This window comes from Ailuropoda melanoleuca, chromosome 11, assembly GCF_002007445.2.
Source record: "Ailuropoda melanoleuca isolate Jingjing chromosome 11, ASM200744v2, whole genome shotgun sequence".
NCBI classification, from domain to species: Eukaryota; Metazoa; Chordata; class Mammalia; order Carnivora; family Ursidae; genus Ailuropoda; species Ailuropoda melanoleuca.
The window spans coordinates 105,991,959-106,015,177 of NC_048228.1; the positions used below are offsets into that span (position 1 = coordinate 105,991,959).

General features: G+C 55.1%; 1 protein-coding gene across 2 annotated transcripts in view; it reads right to left on the reverse strand.

Annotated features, from left to right (window-relative positions):
* The window catches only part of PPP2R2C (protein phosphatase 2 regulatory subunit Bgamma), a 129,420-nt gene extending 106,264 nt beyond the window's left edge, over positions 1-23,156 (reverse strand). The window contains exon 1 of one of the 2 annotated variants that reach the window (XM_002924149.4): positions 23,009-23,156. In XM_002924149.4, coding sequence (XP_002924195.1) covers positions 23,009-23,078 — 70 coding nt within the window. In that variant the 5' untranslated portion in view covers positions 23,079-23,156. Of the gene's footprint in view, positions 1-22,931 lie in introns of both variants that reach the window. The other variant, XM_019804764.2, reaches the window with a different exon arrangement.
* Between the last annotated feature and the right edge of the window lie 63 nt (positions 23,157-23,219).

The following is a 23,219-nucleotide window of genomic DNA, read 5'->3' on the forward strand; positions in this document are numbered from 1 at the left end:
GGGGCCTGGGGGCAGACTTAACTTGATTCCCAGCCGGCACAGGGGGGCAACAAGACTGCTTCTTTGGCAAGTGAAAAACAAGGAGGAAATCACCCCTGGCATCTAGAACATTTGTCTGTCTCCCTTCGGGCCCAGGTTTGCAGGGACGTGGCCTGGGGGTTGCACCCTGGTCTGTCACCCCAGCGTGACCTGAACCAGCCCCTGACTCAGAGCCTCCCCGTTCTCCGGTGCCTCGGGTAAGAGCAGAGTCTGAAGAATCTACGACTCAGAAATCACTGCCTCCCTCCCCCTGCAGTGCGACGGTGCTGGCCTAACAATCCTAAAATATCATGCAGAAGTTCCTTGGTTCACGCCATCAAAGGACTTTGAGCCCCTGCGAGGGGCAGGGAGAGTGGGGGGCTCCCGTGCATTTCCCGTGGGGCGCACCAGCCTTCACGTGCCGTTGGCAAATGAGAAGAAGGAGAGCACCGGGCTAGCGAGAACAGCACTTGCCACAAACACGTACCGAGCACTTTCTGTGCCATGCGGTTCTCAAAGCCACCCTCCATCTTTGAGAACCGTTGCCCCTACTTTGCTGATGGGTACACTGAGGCCCCGAGAGGTCACGTGGAGAGGATAACAGGGCAGGACTCAGGCCCAGGTCCCCTGACACTTGTTCGCAGCCCACTCTGGGCCCCCCCCCAGCCCTGCCCTGCCCGGGTCAGCCCACCTCCCGCAGCTCCAAACTATGGTTAGATGAAGGCTCAGGCTCGGGACCCAACCTGACCCTCGAGGGCGCCCCCCCGGCCTATGTTGTATGTCACTATCCCCTCCATCTGGATCATCCCATCCCTCCAGCTAGTCCCAGAGTCCACTCCTCCCTCGCGCGTCACCGTGGCTCCTGGGACTCAGGGAGAACCTCCAGCCAGAAGCACCAAGGCCAAGGTGCTCCAGCTCTGCTGACCTGGGAAGTGGGAAAGCTGAGGCCCAGGAAGCTAAGAGACCCTCCCTGGAGCCTTCAGCCAGGAACTCCCACAGTGGGGCCAAGGACAGGAACTGCCGTCTGTATCTGGCTGTTCCCCCTTGCCCCCGAAGAGCAAAGGAACCACAAGCCAGTGGCTATAACCCCAAAGGGAACATGCCACAGGAAGGCCCTACATCAGGTTAAGTGAGATCGTGTTAATGGGGATTGGGGGGCAGTGCTGACCCCAGCAGGCAACCGAAATGTCCCTGCTGATGGCACTTCCCGCAGAGAGCCTCGGAAGCCCCACTGTCAGCCCTAGTCACCAACCTGCCAACCTCCATCCCCTAAGAAGGTGCCTGTGGGATCAGCCAGGTGCAGTGCGCGCACCTGCAGGCAGGGCCTGGGCGCGCTCCACTCAGTGGCCTCCCACCTAGGCAGCGGGCAGCACAGAGGCCGCCTCGACACTGTTTCTGAAGGAAAGGCTGTGCAAAGGGTGGAAAGCCATAAAGCCCAGTGCTGGTGAGAACTGGGGAAACAGGCACCACAGATTTGGCTACCTTACTTAAAATATACGGCACGGGTGTTCATTCGCAGCATCGCGCAAAATAGGGAACAAAACGAAACGACACAGGCTAGTCTATCTAACAGGTGACAGCTCTGTCCCTACCAAGAACTTTCTCCAGCTACTAAACACAACAGGGCACAACTCTACGGGCCAATTCAGAAAGAACGGTATATTCATACTATGCCTCTGCGTGCTCCCAGCATTTTTTACCGTATGAATACGTGATGTTTTTAATAATAAAAGGGGTCTGATTTTTTTTTAATGACTGTAAAAGCAACTGCTCATAAAAGCCCACAAAACACGTGCTTGAGAGAAAGGAAAATACAGAGCCGTACAGAAGTGAGGACCCTGCGGCCCCCAGCCATCCGACGGCCCTGTGCCTCCTCCGCGGGCCCCAGCCCTGGGCCAAGACGTCTATCCCCGGGCCAAGACGTCCATCCCCATGCACGGCAGGAAGAGCTGCCCAAAGCAGACAGGGGACTCGTATTATATACACTCAGCAGGGAAGCAAATCTCGAAGTCCCAGGATGCCAGGCCACCTGGGCAGCATGCAGTCTCCCTGCTCTGAGGGGCCAGAATCTTCTCTTCTTTCACCAGAAGGTAAATGCTGGTGAGCTATGATTTCCAGGGAAACAGCAGGTCTGGGGTGCAGGATCATGGCTGGGGGTGGGGGCAGAGAGCCCTGAAAAGAGGCAGATCCCAATCGGCTGGGAGAGCTGCCACGCCCTGTTTTTGTAGGATTCCCTCCTAATTCTCTGTCACCCGCGTTGCGTGCCCTAGATAGCTTTGGGGGCGGAGTCTAAGGCAGCAGCAGAATTAGCTCTGGGAGATGACTGGTGTGGTGGAAATGGCATACACTTTGGAGTCAGGCAAGGCTGGGATGAATCCTAAGTCCACCCCCCTACTGGCAGTGCAACCCTGGGCAAGGAGCCTGACCTCTCTGAGCCTCGGGGGGCTGGGGGAAAGGGGTGCCAGCACAAACTGACGATGGTCATCACGATAAGGACCGTGGCTGGGGCCTCTGGCCAGCGTCTGGAGTCTAGTCCACAAATGCGGGCTTCCCTCACCTGCTGTCGACATCCCCATTTTAACCTGAACTCAGGGTCTGTCTCTCACTTTAGTGGGTGAATGGCTACCCAGCTCTTCATCTGGGTCAGAGAAAAATCGAGCAGCAGCTCAGCCGGACTCTGGAAGTTTGCCAAGGGCTTGAAGGAAAACGCCAGATGATGCGCACAGTGGGTCAGCTCGGGGGATTCCAGCCCCGCAGCGCCTGCTCAAAGCATCCTGGCCAACAGAGAAGGCAGGCCGATGGGGGGGCTGCCGATGAACGCCGTGGGCCGTCCTGGACACGGTGCCCACCCCAAAGCCCCGGGGGTGCAGGGGCATCTGTGCACACTGTGGCAGGGCTGGGTTTGGTGTCTGCAGTCCTGGATTTAAATCCCAGCCCACCCACGTAGGAGCGGTGAAGCCCCCGCCTCCATTTCCTTGCCTGTCAACAGGAGGTGGTAACAATCCCACACCCATAACGAATCCTGAGCCAGGCCTGCCTCTGCCTCCTCCCCCTTCCGTGCCACCCGCTCCCTGTTCACCCTCTGGGACCATCTTCCCCTCTCCTATTCTTCCTTAGATCCCAGAGCTTGCTCAGGACCCTATCTCTCCCGTCTCCCCCAAATCAGTCTCAATGCCTGCATATAGCAGGCCTCAATAAATACATACTGAACTGCACTTCTTCCAGGAAGCCCTCCCTGCCTTCCCACCACCCAGGACCTCCTCTGGGAAGCCAGTCCCAACGCTCCTCCCTGCCACCCAGACTGTTCTGGGGACTCCTCGGAATGCTGACCTTGTCAAGCACATCGATGGCCATGGTCCCCACTCCCAGCAAAGCACCTGACACGCAGTATGTGCCCAATAAACTGCGGGCCAAAGATTCGCACCTCACCTACGTCCTCGCAAACATGTGAGTCTCTTCTCAGCAGCGTGAGCCTTCCTCCGCTTTTGCCTCTCTCCTCTCCCGGATGTCCCACACCCCCAACCAAATGCAGCCTCTTACTGCAACACAGCCCGTCTAACCCACGAACTCCGGACGTGCCCTCTCTCCCGGTCCCTGTTCTTTTGTGCTCTCTACAACCGAAGGCACCACCTTTCAGAGCGGAGAGGGCTGCTTTGTTCCTCCTCGGAGAGCGGCCCTGGACCAGGGCCTCGGGTTATAAATCCAGTGGAGCCTGTTTTATGGAGAAGGTGCTGCACTGCTGATAGGTTTTTATAGCTGCCTGTTTACAAAGCGGAAGCGTAATTAATTCTCAGCCACCTCCCTGCCACCCCTGCTGATCCGCGGGGTCTGGTTTGGGGGTAGCCAGGGAGGCAGGGGGGCAGAGACGACACCCCCGCCCTCCAGGGCTCCCGGGCCTTCTCTGTACTCATATCCTTCTCCTTCCTCCTCCCCCTGAGGGACTCGGCTGGGGTGTCTGGGGGCCCAATAATTGGCACCCCCATTGCTGCCCAAGGCTGGGGCTCCCCTTGACAGGCAGGGTCAGCTCTAACATCAGCAAGACTTGCTCTTCCAGAACCCAGAAATGACCTCATCCCCCCACCCCCACCTAGGCCTGGCACCTTATGCCACAACTTATCCCAAACCCACAAATCAGAGCACCCTCTCCCCGCCCCCTGGAGTGCCTGAACGGGGTGGGGAGGGTATGGAGGACTCCTCCCGGGAGCAGGGCTGGGGGTCAGGGCCTCCCGACAGCCTGGACAGGGGACTGGACGAGACCAGAGGGTCTGGGTCCCACTCTGTCTGTGCCTTCCTTAGATGTATAAATGGGTCCAGCCACCCCCTGCTGGCCTGGGGCCATGTGTCCCTTCAGAATGACTGTGCACATCCCCCTGAGACCTGAATGTGTGAAGACTGGAGTCTGTCGAGGTACAGAGGAACTGCCTCACTTCCCAGCCCCTGCCTCCCCGTAATGGGCCCCTGCTCCTGGGGCGCGGGGCCTCATGGCTGCGTGCTGCTTTCTGCAGAGACCACACAGGCATCTGTGCTGTTGAGGCGGCCATCATCACAAATGAGGGACGTGAGGCCCAGGGAGGCCTTGTGTGACAGGGTCACACAGCCAGTCTCCAGGAGAGCCTGCGTCTCCACGGGGTCTCCAAGCCCACCATCATTACCCGTCACCACGCCGCACAGACCCTTGCGAGGACAGAGCCACAGCGATCCCAGCCTCCAGGTTTTCAGCCACTGCCCCAATTCATCACCTGCTGTCCCACTGTCCCCATATGGACACACATGTAGCTGGCCAAGTGTCCCAGTTAGGGTTTTTTTTTAAATTGGGTCACCCCCAGGGAAGATGCCATCATTGAGGTCTACTTGGGGTTCACACAGGGTTCACAGGGTTGACCCTGAGGCCTCCCAGCCCCACCCCAAACACTTCCAAGTCTGGGACTCAGAAGGCACCAGGAAGCAAAGCCATGTACGGAGGCCTTCACACAAAGCCCGTGTGGGTCTTTGGGGCCAGCTCTGTCCCGCCGGCTGTCCCAACTCACGCTCTCTGGAGATACACTCACCCTCTGGCCCAGCACAGATCAGGACCGTCCCGGGAACACCAGAGGCACCACAGCAGCCGTCAGGCGGGGCTGGCCATGCTGCCACCACGGTGGGCTTGCCTGCCTGCTGCCCGGACGGGCTGCTCCCGTCCCTGCCTCCAGCGCCTCGTGGCCACACTGCAGGATGCCCTACAGGTGGTTAATGGGCAGGGCTGGGACTGGGGTGGGTCATGGCCAAGGGTCAAGGCCTTCAGAGCCACCCTGCAGCGTCTTTCCCTGAGATGTCCACAAGCTTGGGGGGATTGGGTGGCTCCCTCCACGTGGGGTTCCACTGCTCAGCAGAAGAGGAGCATCGATGGGACCTTTCTGAGTTTCAGGCGCGCCTAATGCTTCCCCTCAGTCCAGCCTCGAAGAGACCCGAGAAGTCTCTTGGCCCCGATTTAGAGACAAAGCTACAGGGGCACCAAGAGAGGCTGGGGCAGGTCAACCGCACACAGGACGGTGAACGCAAAGGAAGGCCGGTCCCAGGGTGACTGGAGTCCCCCTTGATGCCCTTCTGCACCTCGGATGCAAAAGCACCAGGGGGCAAAGCAGGGGCGAGGGGCCCTAAGCCAGGAAAGAGGGGACTGGGAGAGTCACTGTGTAAGTACTTGCAGCATCAGAAACCAGCCCCAGTGCAGCCCAGCTCTGCCCCCTCCAGGCTGGGGGAGGTCCTACTCCTGGGCCCCTCTCAGCTGTAAAATGGGGAGAATCACTCCCACGTCTGGATGCAAAGAAGATAAGCCAGGTGCCCGCTGCCTGGGGAGAGGAGGGTGCCGCCCACATGTCCCCCAGGTACAGGCAAATGTGTGAGGGGGGCTGGGGCCGGGGCACAGCCGGCTTTCTCCCCACCTCGCCCCCTTACAGAACACCAAGACCACCCATGTGGCTCAGTTCGGACCCAGCGACCCCGAGGCTCCTTCCCAACTGCTCCGACATGGACGAATCTAGAAGATATATGCTCCATGAACCAAGCCAGGCACGGAAGACACGCAGCGTGTGACTGCACTTACATGGGGTCCCTGAAGGAGGCCGGCACTGGGGGGAGGGGGGCTGTGGCTTAATGGGTCCAGAGCATCCGCCTGGAGTAATTAAAGGGCTTAGAAATAAACAGCGGTGATGGTAGCAAAACACCGTGGGTGTGATTAATGGCACTGATTGGTACACGGCAAATTTTATGGTATAGAAATTCTACCTCAAGTTTCGAAAAATTAATTATGTAAAATACTAAAAACCATTGATTTGTACACTTAAATGGGTGAATTGCAACGATATGTCAATTGTGTCTCAAAAAAGCTGGACTTTTGTATTTTGTGTTTTTTTTTTTAATTAAAGGCATGAATACCGACCGCCGCTGAAGCCTCGGTCTGGTGAGGGGACAGGGTGAGCCCATTCGCACTGGCTGAGCCCGAGGCACCCACCTGTCCCATAACCAGCATGTGCCCTGGTGGACAGAGACTCTTTCCCTTGGCTTTGCTAATACCCCCCACAGAGACCCTGGGGGGCCTCTAATGTACCCTAATGCTCCCCTGCTCCAGAGGAGAGGGTCTGGGGGGAAAGGTCATTGCTTGGGACTCAGAGAGATTCTAAGGCTCCCCTCTCACTGGGAACAAGACCCAGCGGTGTTCGCCTCTCCCGGCAAAGGCGCAGCGTGGCGGGGCAGGGAGCCGGGCAGGTGGGGGGCAGACAGGCTAAAGAGTCCTAGCAGTGCGACTCTGGTTCCTTCGCCTCCCTGAGCTCCCAGCTGCTGAACCGGGACAAGGACCGCATCGGCCTCGGGGACAACGCCTGGACACTGCCCGCCCCGCCTAGCAGGCACTTCCTTACTGAAGGCAGCGCAGCTTCCGTCCCCTCCACCACGCGCGCTCAGAGCCTGGCATCCATCGCCCAGTAGCTGGATGCCATGCACGCTGTCTGGGACCGGGCCACCAGGTCGTAACGGTTTCCAATAACACTGCTTCCGAGAGGCTGAGCATATACGATGATCTGGGAGGTCAGAGTGTCTTCAGTCAAGCCAAGCAAGAAAAAACAGCCAGCTCACCTGTTTCTCTTCTGCAAGTCCTCCCCCACCGCAGGGGCCCCCGGCAACAGAGAGGGCTCCGCTCCACCCAAAGCCACCCTCCCTGGTGTGGGCACCACACCGCGCACCCGCAGAGGGGGTGGGGCGGGGGCGGCTCACGCTGCACCCAATCCCGCCGTCATCTGTGCTAATAACTTCTGCCGAGTACACACACGGAGAGACAGGTCTGCGGGAAATCTGGTCTACCTCCTAAAGAAAGTTTGTATTCACCTCTTGTTCTCTGTATTTGTTTCTGGCTTCACGGAAATATAATTACATATAACACTGTGTAAGTTTAAGGTGGGTGAGTTTAATGCATTGATTTGATTTGCTCAGATGCTGCAAAATGATTACCACCATAGCATCAGCGAACATCTCCACCACATCACGTGATTACCATTTCTCTTTGACGATGAGAATATTTAAGATCTATTCTCTTAGCAACTTTCAGACATGTAAGATAGTGTTATTAACTATAATCACCGGGCTGTGCATCCGATCCCGGAGCTGCTTCAGCTTACAACTGGAAGCTTCTACCCTTTGACCAACATCTCCCCATTTCCCCCACCCACAGCCCCTGGCAACCACCATCCCTGTCTCTGTTTCTGTGACTTTGGCCTTTGTAGATTCCACATATAAGTGAGACCACATGGCATTTGTCTTTCTGTCTGCCTTATTTCACTTAGCGTAATGGTCTCAAGGTTCACCCACATCACCACGAACTCTGTATTTAAACTGGCAAAAGTACAGGACGCTTTTTGTACTTCTGATCAGGGAAACGGACAGAGAAGAGACCTCCGCTTCTGCTGGCCAGTAGGATGGCAACGGAGAATGTCGTTCCCCAGCCCGGAGAGGCCGCAGCTCCAAGGTCAGACAGAGCCCAGCGCGGAGCCGGGCTCAGCTGGCCATCTGTGGCAGACGGTTCCCCAACGAGGGCCACGGCACTGTCTCCCATCCCATCTGCTCTTCCTCAGTGGACCTGGCCTTTCCCACTAGACTCTACCTCCCCTGAACCTGGGCTGGCGGGGGACTCAACTGAACTAGACCCACACGACTGACGAGGGGGACTCCAAGGAGGTCAGGAAGTCAGGTCTTCCACCTGCTTCTTCTTGGGAGGCCCCTAAGGAGTCCATCCGCCCTGACACTACCATGCTGGAGAGACCATGTCAACGGTCCCAGGGGAGCCCAGACCCCCAGCCGTCCCCACCACGCCCGAACATGTGCGTTGAAACCCTCCTAGACCCTGCAAACCAGCCTGCCCACCAGCTTAGGACGAAGGGGGACTCAGCAGTTGCCACGCAGAGGTGATCTGCCCAGCCAAGCCCTGCCCAAATTCCTGACCCACAGAATCCAGAGGACATAATAAAACGGTCGTCATCTTAAGTCACTATGATTTAGAGTGGTTTGTCAAGGAGTAATAGTAACTGTAACGCCCACTGTGAGACAACAGGTGTTCCACCTGACCTCTACGGGGCTCTGTTTCCTGATACACACAAAAGGGGGTCACTCCCACCACCCCCCAGGGTGGGTATAAAGTTCCCATGACACGTGACACCGTAGCAGTCAAGAAATGACAGCTCTGCCTGTCACCCTCACCTCCCACCGCGGTCATTCTCCCACAAAGCCAATAGAGTTGTAGTTGCAACGAAAGGTCCGCAGCACGAGTCCTCCCCCCACAGTCGAGGCCCATCCCCGTCGGACACACATCAACAGACAATGAAACAGCTGTAAGTCACCATGCACCACAGCTGAAATCGATCCTTTTTTTCTGAGGCGGGAGAGACAAGAGACTGATGGGTTCACTGTCATCGACGGTTTGTGACGGAGCCGCATGGTACCCATGGACTTACCTTTCGAAGATCACCCAAAAATTTCTGATAAATTTTATCTTTATTTTAGTAGACAACATGATATTCACACCTTTATTCAAGCCCCTGAAAGCTCTCCCATCCTTTCACCAAGAAATTGCCTTCCCAGATAGCCGGAGACAAGAATATCCTGAAATACGGGAAGATACACATTCACGAGAGTGCTTGTCACATCTTAACACTAAAACACCCAAAGTTGGGACGCGGTGTCCAGGAGTGGGGCGGTCTCTGCACCCTCCAGCCACTGTTGTCGGCGCTACCAGCCTTAAGAGCACCCGCGAATCGATCAGGCCATGAGAGGAGGCTCAACCCTCCTCCCTCTACCAGGGCACGCCGCCAGCCCTCCTGGCCAACCGCCCCTTCATGCAACACTCCCCTCCACTCCGCTCCACTGCCCACCCCAGGAGCCTCGCTGCAGGAGGAGGGGAGCTTTCTCACCTCTCCTGGAGGGCTCACACCCCACTCCGATCTTCCTTCTCCCACCACTTCACTCTCCAAACCCCTAGAGACCTCTGGCCACGCTCGTTCCCTCTTCCTTCTGTGCCTGGACAGATGACCAAGGGCGCTTTCCCAGCAGCAGTCTGGTCTGTCTTCTCATCCACTGTGCCTGCCCGGGAGCTCCAAGACCCACCAGTTCTCACCATTATGCCTCTGCCCATAGCATCTGAGGACCAGGAACGCCTTCTCCCCCACTCCCTACTGGCTGCCCCTTTGCTCCGGACTCAGCCTCTCTGCCCTGCAACAGGGTCCCAGCTATGGGGCCCCACTGCCTCCCAGCCCCCATCACACTGTATTATGACCACCTGTTTAATGTCTCCCTGGTTCCAGACCTTCTCCAGCGAAGGACTGTGCCCAATTCCTCTTTCCCACACCTCCCCCCGCCATGCACACATCCACTGCAGGCATCCACCCCCGTCTGATGAATGAATCCATACCTAGTTATTGGCTGAATAATTATATCTATGTGATGGACTATTAGGCAGCCATTAAAAATTGTTTACTCGGAAATTATGATAATATGGGGAAATGTTTCAGCACGTTAAATATTTTAAAAGATACAAACTGTATTTTTATGACCATCTATGGGGGAGTGCGAAGCAGGAAATACAACAAAACTGGAACGTTTCTGGGGCAGCGACATGAGGGTGTTATCCGCCCCCCCTTCATTCTACTTCCCACATTTTCGAATGTTTCTGTAATGAGATAAAATAAGTAGAAAAATAAAAGTAAAATCTTCTTGCAAGGAGCATCTTACCATACATGAACCTTAGCTCCTGCAGTCTGACGATATGGGACACATTATGATGATGGATTATATTTTCACAGCTTCAATAAAGAGCCTTACCTCTCCTTGGGGCTATAAAATATTCCGGGTTGTTTTTATCACCTTTCACACTGAAAGCTGGTGTAAAAGCCACTATCGTTCAGCCTCTGACTCCTTCGGCCAGTTCATTCCATGATGGATTGTTCCCGAAGCAGACCAGCTGGCTGGAGGTCTGCGTGGTGAGCACTGTGGAGGGAAGGCATGTGTCCCTCTCACAGTGATCCACGGGCTGTCTGACCATTTCCACAGCGAGGAATTTGCATTATTTAATATTTTTGAGTCATTGCCTTCAATAAGGAGGCTACTGACTGCAATCCTCCAGCCAGGATTTAGAACGTCACTGTGGAAGGGCCATGCAGGGTAGTCACGGCCCATTTGGAATGAGAACGGGGAGTTCTCAGTTTGGGGGACCACATAAACAGCTGTGCACGCCCAAATCATTCAACGTGATCTTAATAATCAATCTGGAAATTACAAATACCCTGTGACTTTATTTTTTTTAATATTTTATTTATTTATTTATTTATTTATTTATTTATTTATTTAGGGTGGGGGGGAAGAGTGTGTGCACACGAGCACGGGGAAGAGGCAGAGGGGGACAGGGAGAGAGAATCTCAAGCAGACTCCGTGCTGAGCACAAGGCCCGACACAGGGCTCAAACCCACGACCCTGAGATCATGACCTGAGCCGAACCCAAGAGTCGGAAGTTCAATCCACTGAGCCACCCAGGCGCCCCAATGTTTGAGGACTTAAAAAAAAAATGTTAGTCTTTAAAAATTCTCTTATTGATGGTTATAGGTGTACAGAGAAATAAAAAAATAGCAAAACCAATATTTATTTAGTACGGTAATATAAAACCTCAGAAACATCGAGAATTCAAGTGTTTTTATTTCTTTGTAAAAACAAACTCATGGGGAGTCGTTCACACTGCTGGCACCTCACCTGTGCCTCAGAGACCTGTCCTCCCAAGCCCAGGTCAGCTCCCAGGATTTTACCCCATGCACTTCCAACACCGGGAAACGTCTTCCAGAGTCAGCAAGTTCTCCCTGGCGCGCGGGAGTCCAGTCGGCAATTTCCTCTCTAACTCCGCCCACGTTCCACACACATTTCTCCTCCAGCCTGATCACCTTCACCCCCTGCTGAACGTCATCTCCGTCGGCCAATTCCTTCTTTTTGATTTTCCATTTTCATAAAGTGTCACGTGGGTTTCTCATGGGGAGACAAGGCGGTGGTGCCACCACGTGCTTTGCTGTCTGTGCGTGAGCACGTGCGGCGATCAGCCAACGAAAGATCCTGAAGGAAGTGGCCTGGTCATGGTCCACGACGTGCACCTGTCATTTACTGAGTGATCTATGCACTGAAAACGTGGCGGCAACGTTTGTGTTCTGTGCACTTCCTCAGAGTTACCGCGCGGTGATAGCTCAAGTCCGATCCGTGCAGCTGCGGGTCTGGCGTGATTTCACGGGAACGTGGGCACTGAAATCTGCACGTATCTGAACTTTGCAAAGACAAGACTATTTGTGCTCAGGGGATGTGGCCGGGGCAGGGGTGGCATCTGTTCACTGGGTCACTCAAATGCGTACTTACCCACACCTGGTGGGTGGCAGGTGCTGAGCTGTGTAAGATGAAGCAGACGTGTCCGGTCCCTGTATCTACTGATGTTTCGTGGGGCAGGACTCCGGGTCCCGGGTTTCAGAAAGGCCTGGGTGCCAGTCCTGCCTTACGATCTGAGCTGAGTCACCCTCCTGGCTGGGACAGACATTGACACAGGCTAAGGCACACAAGAAGGAAGTTCCTGGAAGGCTCTGGAAGAGCTACAGAATCAAGGAGAGAGCAGTAGCGGGACAAGGGGCCTCAGAAGGAGCAGGAGCTGGGCACGAATGGGAATTCAGTCTGGGAGTCCATGACTACTCCAGTTATCCACTGCCACGTAACAAATCTCAAAACTCAACGGCTTCCAACAGAACCCACTGCTATTGTTCATGAATTTGCCATCGGGCTAGGTACTGGTGAAGAGGCATGTACCACCTGACAACCGGCCCGCACTCTCCCAGCTGATGAAGGAGAGAGGGGATACCCCAGGGCTGACGCCCAGGACACAGGCCTTCTAGAACCATCCAGTAATTGGGAGCCAGACACAGGTTGGGGACACTGGGGGTAAAACTGTCATCTTTCCAGACGAGTAACAAACGTCTTCTGCAGTCAGTGGTCTGAAGACGGGACAGAGGACTGGTCTCGAACAGGAAAGACCTAAGAGACAGAACACCCCCATGCAGGTGTGGGACTTGGGATCCTGGTTCGAACTCGGTAAGTAGAAAAACGCATTTTTCAGACAAGTGGGGACCTTGCCAGGAGGGCCGAGCATTCGGATGGGAAGGCATGAGTGCTCATTCTGGTAGGGCGGGTGGTGGCGCTCAGTAAGACGTGCCCTGGCCTGCTGAGGGAGGGGCGAGACGACCGGAGTCCTGAATCGGCTTAATAAATTCTTCAGCCAGAAAGCGGGGAAAGTTAATGAAGGGGGCGTGGTGCAATCTTCCGAGCGGCTAGAGGAAGGCCATGGGTGAGGAGCAATTCCAGACACCAATCCTGCACTTAGTACTACTTAGAAGTTTCACTAAAACTTTTTCGAAATTGAAAAAAACAAAAAAGCAAAAAAACCAAAAGCTCATACTGCTAATATAAGTAGCTGCCGTTTATGGAGATTTACGTCCAGTATATAGATTATTTTAGCCGATACTCACAGAAAGCCAAGCTGGCTGGTAGTTCTCTCTCTGCTTCACAGGCTCGGAACTGGGTTCTGAGGCTGAAGCACCTGCCAGCTGGGCCGGGACCAGAGCTCAGGCCCTTGGGGCCCAGGACCCAGCCTCCAGCACTGGCAGTCCCAGGTGTCAGGGCCACCATCTCCGCAGCGTGGAGGAATGCAGGAGGCCAGGCGGGCCCAGAGGGAGCCCTGGGCCTGAGCTGGTGATCCTATCCCTGCTTGGGGCAGCCGGGACCTCTGAGCTGCCTTTGTTCTGCCTCAATGGGCCATTCAGGGCAGGATTCTGGAGGACAAGAGCCTCCACTGTACAAGGAGGCAGTGCCCATCCTGGACAGCACAGTGGCTCCCAGGTGGGCCCTTCACCCCGAGCTGCCTGACAACTGCTTCCTGGGCTCAGCCAGAGGAGCCTGGACGCTGTCAGGAGACAAGCGTATGTCACGCTGCTCATGCCGTTCTTCCTGCCTGGAATGTACTAGAATGCCATGTCCCAAAGGGCATTGCTCCCTGACCTGGAGAATGCCACTCCCTTCAGTGCCAAAGCTCCTGTCCTCTGTAGAGCTGTGGTCAGCCCCCGCCTCCGTGCAGTGGAGGGGATCCCTCCTCCTCCTGGCCTTTAACCACACACACAGACACACCAGCCGCCTTGCTCCGTGCTCAGCATGAGCACCACACCAGGCAGTCCTGGGTATCAGTCCCAGACCCTCTAGGCCAGGCCCCTAACCAGAACTCAGCAGATCTCCCATCGCTGCCCTGTTGGTCCCTCCATGCAGGGTGGAGGTCAGGAGGTCATCTGCAGGCAGGTGGTCTGTGTTCAAACCCCAGCTCTGCCCCTTACACATGGGACTCTGGGCCCATCCCAAACCTTAGCTTTCTCCCCTGTAACATGGGAAAAAAACATACAACACTGGGTTTGGTTGGGATCCAATAAGATGAGGCACTTAGCATCACGTCTGGTATATAGTAAGCACTCAATAAATGGTTAATCATATGAATGGCTATTATGTCTGTTTCACAATTATTCAATACTAAAGTCCACATTTTGCACGAGGGCCAGCGGGTGCCAATGTGGTGGGAAAGAGGCCTGTCTCTTGCAGGGCCTGATTTGCCTCTCTCCAGGGGCATCCAAGACCCTGGGGGAGACAGGCCCACATTTCAAGGACACAGCCTGGCTCACGTCCACAAACTGAAGCCAGGAGCACAGAGCTCCCAAAACGTGCCTTCTAGGACCTGGAGCCTTTGCCCCAGAGGCCGTGAGACTGGAGAAGCGGGCTGCAGGGGCTGTGTGGGGGAGCAGAGAAGAGAGAGCAAACTATTCTGTGTGCCAGCAGGGAGACCTGAGTGGGGAGACAGGGCTGCAGCCTGCGGGGGCTCAGGGAAACACAGCATCACCAAGCAGAGCCCCAGGGGACAGGGTGCCACGTGGGTGTGAACACCTGACACGGGGGCCCGAGAGGCGCGTTCCAGCACCGTCTTGCCTGGCGGTGTGCGGCGTTCACTGCTGGGCGCCCATCCTTCTTCCCTCCCTGCCCCTTCCTCGCTGGACCGTCAGGCCTGGGACTCCACGGCCCTCCGCCTCCCTTCCCACCTGGTGACTGCCCCACCCGTGCCCCACACTTCTCATCCTCTGTCCTTTAGGTGTGGGCGAACCTCAGGTTCTGCCCGAGCTCTCTCCTCCCCCTGCTCTGACCCCACGGTCCCCCTCCCCGCGCCAGCCCCACAGGCTTCCTCTGGGCCCAGATGCACAGGCAGCATCAGACATAACTGTCCGACGAATGAACGAGTGAGTGAATGAACGAACGACAGCAATGAACTTGCTCCTCGATACTGCACGTCCAGCATCTCATGCCCGCCCCCCCGCCAGCATATAAGGGGGAGCAGTAACTGTCTGTTGAACAAAAGGGGAAAAACATCCCACCTCATTGGTATTCAGACATAAATTAAAACAAATACTTTCCATCTATGATATCTGCAGAGGTCAAATGAATTAGGGTACAAATGCTGATCAGCATGTGATAAAACAGAAGAATTCTCTGGAGAATAACTTGGCAATATGTGTCAAGAACATTAAACACACTCATAATTTTTACATAAAATTGCATGCATAGGATTCTCTCGTAAGAAATTATTCCGGGGGCGCCTGGGTGGCACAGCGGTTAAGCGTCTGCCTTTGGCTCAGGGCGTGATCCCGGCGTTACGGGATCGCCCCACATCAGGCTCCTCTGCTGTGAGCCTGCTTCTTCCTCTCCCACTCCCCCTGCTTGTGTTCCCTCTCTTGCTGGCTGTTTTTATCTCTGTCGAAAAAAAAAAAAAAATCTTTAAAAAAAAAAAAAAAAAAAGAAATTATTCCGAAGTTGAGGGGAGGGATGGGAGCAGGGTACCTTCATACACAGAAAGGGCTCGTTCACTCAGCGTTAGTTACACAAGGAAAAAAGCCACCTCATTATCCAACAATCAGGTTGTGATTAATTAGACCATGGCACACCTATCCTAGGAATAGCGTGCAGCCAACGAAGGATGGAGTTTGGGGGCGGCGCTGGGGTTACCAGCTGGGCACCCCCCCCCCAGCTAGGACTTGAGACCATACAGGGAAGGTGGACAAGAGGTAATGTGGGAGGAGCGAGGGACCCCTAGTCTACCGCCCCTCCCCTTGGGCCTGTGGGGGGAGAGAGATCTAAAGGCTTCGATCTGCAATGAGAGACCTATAGGCATCTCCTTGGGACAGCCCAGGGGGTGTGGCGCCCAATGGGTACGGGAGGAGCAGAGACCTTTAATACTTTAGCTCCCCAAAATAGGGAGAAGTTGCCCAATGGGTGACAGGCTCTCACATTTCCAACAACCACAAAAGCCAAGAGGGGGTGGGAGGCGGGCCAAGGATTCTTTCCCCCTAGAATTCCAGCCAGTCCCCTACAGCAAAATAAAGCCAATTCTTTTTTTTTTTTCTTTTTAAGATTTTACCTATTTGAGAGAATGAGAGAGAGTACAGCAAGGGGAGCAGCAGAGGAAGAGGGAGAACCAGGCTCCCCGCACAGCAGGAAGCCCGTTGAGGGGCTCGATCCCAGCACCCTGGGATGACAACCCGAGCCCAAGGCAGACGCTGAGCCGACTGAGCCACCCCGATGCCCCAAAGTAGAGCCAATTCTATCATGTGCAGGGCCCAGTGCAAAATGAAAATGCAGAGCACCCCATGCAAAAAGCAGGGGGAAAGTGTCATTAAAGACACTAAAATATAACGCTTTCATTTTCCCCATGACTTGCCGCGGTGTCACTTGCCACTCCGTGCCAATAGAAAAAAATACAAGTTTAAATTACCAGCATGAATTTTGCCACTCATCATTCCATTATGCAATTCTAGTTCTAAATGCAAATTTAAGAGTATGTAATTGGAATGCAGAATCACGGAAATACACAATTCGTATCTGGCAGCTTCCATGGGCACACATCCTTTCCTCTTACAGGGCAGTGGGAACGCGACACCAAACCAGCTCACCCGATTTTATTTCACTTTTTGATGCTTGCCCATTCCACACACGCTCCTCTACCCTCGGCTCCATGATGAATAGGGGTTGAAAGGGAAGGACCATGGCTGTCCCATCCTTTCCTTTCCTTCTGGGTCATCCTGTTCAGCATCAGTGATTAAGTCACACAAGGACGTAATACGGGTAAGAGGGTATGATAACCGGGTTCCTTGGTCCCTCGTGCTCCTTGGAATATCACTTTCTCCCTTCTGTGTCCAAATCCAGCTCTGGTTCCCATGGAGAAGAGTGGCTTCTCCAGGCTGTCAGCACCCACCACTGCCTACAGGGTCGTGGGCTCACTGATCCAGTGAGCGAGCACCGTCCGCGTGGGAGCTCAGCGACATTCAAAGTGCACGCAAGGTGAGTGTGTATGGAAGCCACACAAAACAGCCGAAACGCGTGTTGTGCGAGTCACCTCTGCTCAGGCGCTCCCTCCACGGTCCCATCAGATGGCACTTACAAAACGCAGGTTCAAAGATAAAATTATAAAAATTTCAACACGGCAGTGGCAGAGTGCGAAACCAAAAAACGGGTCCTTCTGAGCGTGGGGCCCATGTGGCTGCTTGGGTTGCACAACCAGGAAGCCAGCCAAGCACTGGAAAACTCTATTATAAGCTCATGCTTCATTTAAAAAGTCGCCTTCAACATGGTTTATATGGAGCGATTACAGCTTTTATTAAACACAGAAGTGGGCCTTAGAGAAAGACTGGAAGGAATGATCACAAATGGCTAACAATGTGCATGTTGGTGTGGCAGACTGGAGACTGTCCTTCCTTCATCCCCCTGGCGACTCCAGTCCTGGCCATTAAACCCGGGGTGACACACAGCCATGCTTCCCGTTCTCCAAACCCACAACCACCACGCACAAAAACGTCCCCTAGCTCTGTGGGCTTCAAAGATAAAAACCAAAAGCTGTAGCAAGTTAAAACAACCAGGAGATGGTGTGGAAAAATTTTATTAGACTCTGATTCCCATCTTGCAGAAAGAAAATGAGAAAAAGCCTAGCCCGTGACTGCACCAACCTTTCCATTAGGATTGATTAAAAACAAACGAGTGTGTTGCTTACAGCGTGCGAGCTGGCCCGCTTGGCACTTTGCGGAAACTGAGAACAACAGGAACCCCTCCACACAGGCCGACCTCTGGAGTCCGCATGGGCTTTGCTCCTCAGGGCCGTGTGACAACCCAGGGCAGGAGGCAGTGCAAGGAGACTGAGGCTCAGAGAGGTGGTGTGGCTGAACCGAGAACACCCAGCGGTGAGCCCCCCACCCCCGCAGCTGCCTTCGTTGCCCCCACCCCTGAAATGGAGACAGCATGAGCTTGGGAAACTCTAGGATTGCTCATGGAAGTGATGTCCCAGCTGGAAAGAAGAGGTGAAGATCCAGCAGTCCGCTGTTTGATTTCCAAACCAAAGTCCGGCTCGTCCCATGGTCCCTCTGGACTGGCTTTAGGGCAGTGCCACGAGGGATCCCCTCTGAGCCTCCACTTCCCCATGGAGTGGGGAGGGGTGGGGTTAGCCAGTCTGACGATGGTTCTAAGGGCTACTCTGACTCTAAGGGGCAGGCATTGTTGGCAGACAACAGTTACTAAGCACTGACCGGGTCCCAGGCTCTGGGCCAGGCACGTTTATACACATCAAGCCATTTCGCGCCATGAGTTCATGGAGAGTGTTCGTTCCGTGAAGCAGGGTGGGGGGTCCACAACATGTGACAACATCAAACAACGGTATGTCCCTCATTTCAAGTGACCTAAAGCAGCAATCCAGAGAAGGCGCTAAGGCTCAGAGAGACTGTGTGACCTGCTCACGATGGTGAGCCCAGAGTCAGACCCCAACGGGAATGCGGGTCTCCCGACGCCAGGTCCTGGGATCTCTCATCTGGCTGGAAATGCTTCCTCTGGACGGCTGAGGAAGGAAAACCAGAACTTGGCAACCTTGACTTGAGTACCAAAAAGCGACCACGGAGGAGTCCTCAAACAGACACCCAACACATCAAACTCCCTCTGGGTTTCAGGGGTCTCAGATCTTGCCCGTGAGTGACAGGGCAGCCTTCTGGTCTTCCGGGTCACCAGGAAAGACGGTGCTGTTGGCTACAAGTCACAGAGACTTGGCTTAAGGTGAGAAGCGATGAGAGAATGTGCCAGCCCGTGGAACTGGGGTGGGTGCACATCAGGCTCCATTAACCCAGGGAGTCACAGCACTCCCAGCTGCCATTCCCAATCTGCCCAGGCACCAAGAGCGTTGGTGGCTTAGGGCTCACTCCCTTCGTGGTCTCAAGGTGTCTGCCGGCAACAACAGGGGGGCTTCCCTGTCCCTTCACAAGAGAGACACCAATTTCCTGCAGCTCTACTTTCCACTCAATGCCACGTCCACTCTGGAACCAGCCACTGCAAGGGGGACACACTACCCCGGACCAAGCTGGCCCAGCCTATGGCCGCAGGTCTCTGGCTGGGAACCGCGATGCTCTTGGTGGCGTGAGGGGTTGGCTGTTGGGGAGATCAGCCTTAATACCCTCCACAGGAGGGCAAACTGAGCTGAGCGCTGGTCTCCCGCACACAGCACACCTCTCCAGCGTGGTCATGAGGACAATTCCTGCCCCACTGCTGGGCTCAGGCAGGCCTGGACCTCCTCCTGACCGTACCAACTCCTTGTCCCAGCCCCTGCTTCATTTCCGCAGGCACACAGTCCATGGGGATACGCACATGGCTCTGAAATCTCATAGAACACGCGAGGTGGCAAGCATATGGGGTCAGGGAAACAGAGGCACCTGTCTTTCTGTGGATCTAAGAGGCATGCGTGTGTGACAGAGGTTCATGGCTGAGATGCTCAAGGGAGGGAAAGCTGGGAGTGGGGTCCTAGCAAGAAAGCATGCCCTCAAGCGCCTTCCCTTCCAGGTGCCTGGAAGAGACCGCTGCCACCTCCCCTGGGCTGTGAGCCCCCACATCTGGCCCCTCACTGCCTGCCCAGGGCCACATCCAGCAGAGGACGGCCGGTAAACGCTGCTGCGTGAAGGGGGAGGAAGGGGTTTGTAGATCAGACTGGCCTGGAGATGCCCACCTCACTCACTCACCCCGAAGCTGAGCTCTGTGGCTGCAGCAAAGGGAACACAGACAGGAAGCATCCTTCCTGGGCCATATCTGGCTCTTGAGAAAAGTCTAAACACACAGAGACTTCCTGGCACTCTGCTACCGCTGGCAGTCCCTCTCTCAATGGTCCAGGCCCTTCTATTGTCTTGAGAGACTCAACTGTATTGCTCTCCCCAACACCCACCCAACTTTTCAAAGTTCTCTGTGTTGCAAAGTGGCCTGCACCCATGCTTAGTGATGACGACAACACTCTATCAGCTGAGCTGAGCCAAGAGTTGGGGGGGGCGGGGGAGAAAGCTGCTCTGACTAATTCATACCAAGGTGTGAATGACTAACAAAATCTAAACTCTTCCCAAAGTATTTGAGATTTTATAAGAGAAGATTCAGGAACTCAAGCAGGACTCCCACTGGCAAAGATGACATTTAACTCAAAACCTAAAGGATGAGAAGGAGTCAGCCATGAGAAGAGCAGGAGGGGTAGAGTTCAGACAGAGAACACAGCCAGAGCAGATGCTGGGAGGCAAGAAAAAAAAAAATTACTTGCTTAAGGAACAGGAAGTAGACCAGAGCCACTGGGGTGTAGTGAGTGAGCGTTCGTGGGCCAAATGACCAGGTGGAACAGGAATTTGTACACCTGGGTCTTTTGCAAAATCTCAGCCTCCATTATCTGCTCACGAAGCTCTTCCAGGAACCTTATAAATTATACCTGTGCCACTGATTAAATGCCTCCATAAACCAAGCACGGTGCTGGGTATTTTCTATATTAGCATAATCACTGATCATCCCAACAGTAATAATGTAAGATAAATTATTATTATTTCTCCCTTTACAAAGGGAGAAGGTGAAGCTCAGAAAGGTTTAATAACTTGTCCAAGATTACACAGCGTGTGAAGAGTCAGAAGCAGGATTTGAGCATAAGTCTAACTGACGTCCAAATCTGTGAGCTACGCTGTGCTCTGAGCACAAAATGCAAGATGCAATGCTGGGCAAGTCTGCTTTCATGCAGGGAGGCCAGAAATCTCGTATAATCCCAATTCTAACAATTACAGTTCTTGCTTCCTCTCCTAGACCCTACCCTCCGTGAGGACAGGAATTTCTGATCTCACTCGTCTCTGCATCCCAGCCCCTGAGCCCTATGCCCTACATACACAGGCACTCAGTGTTGGACATGGACAAGGTCAAGCCTCAGTTTCTTCTATAAAATGGGATTGTGGGTTATGCGAGACCTTGTGTGAGGCCCCAGCACACAGTAGGTGTTCAACATACTTCAGTTGCCAGTCAACAATTTACTCACAGGAACCCTAAGACCTTGTAGGCAGGATGGTCATTATTCACTCCCATTCTACAGATGAGGAAACCAAGACTTAGTGAGAAGAGCATCCCCTCAATAGCACAGAGCTCCCTTCTAGAATTCAGGCTGCCCAAGGGCAGAATCGTTGTCTAGTCCCCAGGGCTTAAACAATGACTGGCACATAGTAGGGGTCCAGTAAATATTTGTTGAATGAATGAAGAGGAATTAAAAACATCACTTCTTTCTCAAACTATGCACTTCCCCCTGCTCTCCTCTACTAAGAGCTGGTAAATTTCTGGAAGGAAGCTGGAAGGGGAGGTGGGGTGGGATGAAGAAGGAATTGATGTTCGCGAATGTCCCCTATGGGTCAGGCATAGGGCTTTTTACTTTTAATCACAGGGTCCTGCGTCCCTTTCCATCATCCTTAATGTAGAGAATGAGAAAACAGAGGCTTCCTGCAGAAAGCCAGACCGGAATGACCTGCCAAGATCCCCTCTCGGCCAGAGCCAGACCGCTAGGTCACCTGCCAACAACCCGAGGCCTCTCTCACTCTCTGCGCGCGGCAGCCTGCAAGCAGAAAGAACACCCTGACACACACTGATTCTTCCTCAACGTCACCAACGCAGGCCACAAAGGGCGGCTTTCAGCTCCCTGGGCCCCTGAAAGCCCTAGCTTGGGGGCTGAGCCCTCGCCCAGCCAGGCAGCCCTCCCCCCACCCCCATCAGCAAAGCGTGACTCAGCGGTTCTCCTCCGGGGAGCGGGAAGCGCCACCCCTCAGCACCCCTCCGCCCAGGTTACACCTTCAAGCTCTGCTCTCGGGAACGCGACGCAGTGGTCCAGCCCCGCGCTGGCCCCGCGCTCCCCGGCCTCCACAGGGCTCCGGCTACCGCTCCGCCTCATTTCTGGCGGAGCCAGGCACTAGAGCCGCGGACACCACCCGGGAGTCGAGTCACGGCCGGCGAGCCCACACAGGTTCCCTGACACACGCACCCATGCGCGCCAGCCCCGCGGAACGCCATGCGCAGGGCCCCTCCCACTGGGGCACCCACCAGGGGACCTCTTGCTACCAACCCACCAACACTTATGCGGCCAGTTCAGCAGCCCCTAGGGAAGGTGCAGCCAGTCCCTAAACCCGGGAGGGTCTCCAGCACAAGTGTCCCCACTGCTGCATGCTGACACCCCGCGGCTAGCTGTCCCCATCTTCAATCAAGCTTTCGCTCCGCGGGCCCCTGGCTGCGGCTTGGGAGCTGTCGCCCACCATTCTCTGGGCAAGGTGGAGGAGAGGGACCCTTGGAAGTCACTGGTTCATCAGCGCAGACCAGCTGGATTCTACCACCTCGGGGTGGGGGTTGGGCTTGGGCCTGTTGGACCAGTTTGAAGGATTTCAAATGCAGGGCCCGTATGGGATGGCATGTCCCACTTTTTTGGGGAAATTCTGACAGTTTGGGGCCAGCTCCTGTCTCAGTATAACTCACTGGGAATAAAAGACCAACCCCAAGTCGGCCGCCTTCTCCCACCCACGAGGGGCCCCTGCCTCTGGAGGCACAGGGAGGGGCCCAGGACAGCGAGCCTCTGGGGGGTTGGGGGGGAGATCTGGATTGGATTTTTTTTTTCCTGGATCCCTCTTCGTCTCCGGGGAGTGGGCAGCCTAGAAAATTCTGTGGGCTTTGGGCAGGGCTGAAATGGCAAACCCAGGATTCTAAGCCATTACATTTCCCCAGATTTCTTCACCAGATTAGCCGCAGGAATGGCCTTTTTACAAATGATGGCCAGGGCCGATTCAGGATGCCACCGGGCCTGGGGGTCTTAAGCTGCCTGCCGGAGGGCGGCGCGGAGGAGGGCGCTGGACAGCAGAGGCCGGCGCCCTCGGGCTCCCTCCCTCCGGGACCCGGGGCAGGGTGGGGTAGGGTGGGGTGGGGGGACACGACACACAGCGCGCGGTCCAAACCTTCGGAGGGCATTCGGTGCGACGGCATCCCCACGCCGCGGCCGGCCGGAGGGGGCCTCAGACAACACGTACGTTACCTTCAGTCACATAGCTGTGGTCCCGCAGGAAGCTGTGGTTAATTTTCCGCGTGTCCGTGTCCTCGCCCATTGAAGGCCGTGCCCGGTGCCCTGGGCATGCCCCGCCGCCGCACACCGATGCAATCCGCAGAGGTCGCGCCGGGCGCGCGGGCCATGCCGCCGCAGCCTAGCAGGGGCGCGGGCCGCCGGGGCCCCGGGGGGCGGGTCGCGG